At 36.3% G+C, this 3363-nt stretch overlaps 1 protein-coding gene across 1 annotated transcript; it reads right to left on the bottom strand.

Moving 5' to 3' along the window:
• Positions 1 to 262: 262 nt before the first annotated feature.
• On the bottom strand, positions 263 to 2318 carry LOC112528616 (probable LRR receptor-like serine/threonine-protein kinase At1g63430). Its single transcript, XM_025139636.1, has 8 exons — positions 2234 to 2318; positions 1955 to 2049; positions 1779 to 1861; positions 1160 to 1231; positions 930 to 1073; positions 672 to 821; positions 415 to 531; positions 263 to 338 (listed from the first exon to the last, which is right to left on the bottom strand). Exons 1-8 carry the CDS (start codon positions 2316 to 2318, stop codon positions 263 to 265), a joined length of 822 nt encoding a protein of 273 aa, XP_024995404.1.
• Positions 2319 to 3363: the final 1045 nt, after the last annotated feature.

A 3363-nucleotide genomic window follows, 5' to 3' on the forward strand; every position in this document is an offset into this window, starting at 1 on the left:
TACAAGAAAGATCGAGCCCACCATCACTCCCATCACTACTTCGAGAGCTAACAGCCATACGGGTTTTGAAGCACGCGGCTCTGGCTCTGGCTCTGGCTCCCCTTTATCTTCAGCGGGTTGGTGTTTCACCTCTCCTTGCTTTTGCTTTTGGGGTTTAGCTGGCGGAGCAATATCTACATCCAGAAAACCAACTTGATTTCGATTTCAATTTCAATTTCAATCGGTTTACGCATAATATGATATAAAGATTGTTTGTTAGCCACTAAAACGTACCACATTGTCGGGGATCCCGTGGCTTGATATCTTTGTACTTTATGCAGTTTCCCTGAAAGCTGGTCCTGCAATGGAAGAACAAAAGAAAATGAGAAAAAGCATGACCCGTAAAAGAATATACGAAGCAGAAAGAAAGGTTACCTCGGAAGATATTCCAAGCACTTCGGTATGCTCCCCACGAGGAAATTGAATGAAAAATCAGCAACTTTTAAAGGAGATGCACGACAAAAACCTAGTGCATTCGTATCCGAGGCATACCTGGACCGGCAGAATCTAAATATTAGAGTTAAGAATATGCAATTTGACCCAAAAATGGAGCTTTGAAAAATGTATTCATTATGAATAAACAAGCCGGCAATATGAAAATAGTAAGACTGATGGGAACGTCTTTTACTTACTTTCCTCTCATGGTAGAAGCAAAATCTGTAGCGTTAGCACCTGGAACGGTTCCTTGTAGTTTATTTCTGTCCAATCGAAGCTCCTGAAGGTTCTTGAGATTGCCAAGCTCCGGAGGCAATTTCCCAGTTAATCCATTCGATTGTAAGTTTCTAACAAATACATATTAGCTTCAAAAGTAAGAGAAACAGCGATAAAAGTGAAAAAGCCTGATCATTTATTCTTGAAATGACGAAATTCACATGTGAATATAGACTTACATTTTCACAACACTAGCCAGATCCCCGATTTCATGTGGGATTCGTCCAGATAGCTGGTTCATCCCCAAATCCAAGACTTTCAAGTGCTTTAGCAATCCGATTTCTTTGGGTATTGGACCGATGAGATTATTACCATGTAAAATCCTGCAAAGATGACCGTTTCTTGATGAAAATCTTGGATTTTTATCGTGTTCTTTAAGGTAAAAGCAAGATGTCGAAAGAAAACATACAGTTCACTTAAGGATGAGAGCTGAAACAGTTCTTCGGCGATGAACCCCTTTATGGAACAGCTAGAAATGTTGCTGAACAAACAGATTTAAAACCCGAATTACTTTCAATACCAGATATCATTCCCATTAGAGTCCATTTTGTCAGAATGGGCCAAAAAATGAGTTTCATTAGGTAAAATACCACTCAAATTCTCAAGTCTACCGGTCATAGATTGAGAATTCCTCAACTTTTGCAACAAATTACCAAAAGGGTACTTCTAAAAATGAGTTTTTTTTTTTAAGGGAGTCCCAAGCTATGTCTGGACTAATCCTGGTAAATTGTGACAAAAAGCCGTGATAAACAAACTCAGTGACCACAATAGTTGTGTACAACTAGAACCAAACCCTAGGCAGATGGGATGGATATCCCACCACATTCCCAAGAACCTCAACCACTACGCCATGACCCGGTTCAAATTCTCAAGTTTACCGGTCATAGATCGACAATTCCTCAATTTTTGCAACAAATTACGAAAAGGGTGCTTCTAAAGATGAGTTTTACATCAAAGAAATAGGTTCACCAGTTCAAAAAATGGAAGTGTATATCTAAAGGAGATGCTTCTAGAAACTGGTCAGATACATTCTTACAAGAAAAGTGTGTATTTCTAAAGAAGATGCTTTCAGAAACAGAGAGATTACTCTTCTAGAAAGTTCAAGAAGGAACTGCATAAAGAAATAGACATACAAGAATCAAAGAAAAGCAATTGCTTACATTTTTGTAACATGATCACCAGAACCAGAGCAAAAAACACCAACCCAATTACAAGGGTCTGAATCTAAACCATTCCAATTTGATAGAATCAATAATGGGTCATCAAATATAGCTTCTTTGAACACTATGAGAGCATGAACTGCAAAAATGAAAAAGATCAAGGAACTGAATCAAATTGGGTGTTTTCTTGCTATAAACCCTAAGAAATCAAGATTTTCCCCTGATAAAATTTCTTAAAATTACAACCCACATTGCTCCATATATCTTCAATCAAGATCATAAACACCTTCTAACACCATTCAAGATCAGTGAGGAACGCATACCTTCGTTAGGATGAACAGCATCGCATTTTGCAAGAAAGAATCCGAAAGTAACAAAGATAAGTTGAAATGGAATCAATCGTTTCATTTTCTCTCTCTACGACATATTAAATTGGTAATCCCCCAGAAATTACGCAGAAATCGAGAGAGAAAATGGAGGAATACGAGAAAAGAATCAAATGATTTGGGAAAACATGCTGAGAAAGAGGGAATCTTTCATCAAAATCAAGAACACAAGAACAAAGGTTGGAGACTTGAAATCTGTGAATCTTTTTAACAGCAACCCACTGAACAGATCAGTAGAAAAATCCAAAAAAGATAGTTTGGGAAGTGAAATCAGGAAGATTAAAGCAACACCCAGTTGATGAAAACTTGAAGTTGAAGAGAGATTTGGTGGCAAAAGGGTTTCAGAAAAATTGCAGAGAATCAGAAAATGCAGAAATGTGGGAAAGAATTTTGGAGAGTGAGAATGTTTGATATCTGGATGAAAAAGATATTAATAAATTGGCGGTTTTTTGGATTTTTAATTTTATTTTACCAATCATTGTTTATTGTGAATTACACGATAATTTGTCAATTTATCGTACTCCTGAATAAATTATTATTTTATTTTTTATTAATTATTTTGTATTTATTAAATAAAATTTGAGTTATTTATGGTTAAAATCGCCAGAAATATATGAAAAAATATGTGAGAAATTAGCTCAATTGATCGTTTCCTTCGTTTAAATTGGTCTTCTAATCATTTTTTTATACAAATGTCACTACATCCGTAATACTCAGGTCTGCAATATGGTCAAATTCAACCAGTTTACCGTCGTAATTGCGGACAGGACTGTCACAATTTTGATCTTTTATTTAGATCTGCAATATTGTGAACCTGGATATTGTGGAACCGGGAGATAAATGGTTAAGAGGTCAATTTGAATGAGAACAATAGTCATTATACTCAATGACTCAAGCCCAATTTTTCTCTCCATCCGACCCAAAACAGACTCGGCAGCATCTTGCAGCGTTAAATGGATGCTGAAAAAGAGGAAAATGTTATACTAATAATTTAAAAACGAGAGAAGGATTCTTTTGGTGAACGGCAACAAACAAGACAATGAAGTCCATAATTGGGTAAGCCATCA

Source organism: Cynara cardunculus (assembly GCF_001531365.2).
Source record: "Cynara cardunculus var. scolymus isolate 2C chromosome LG 15, CcrdV1, whole genome shotgun sequence".
NCBI lineage: Eukaryota > Viridiplantae > Streptophyta > Magnoliopsida > Asterales > Asteraceae > Cynara > Cynara cardunculus.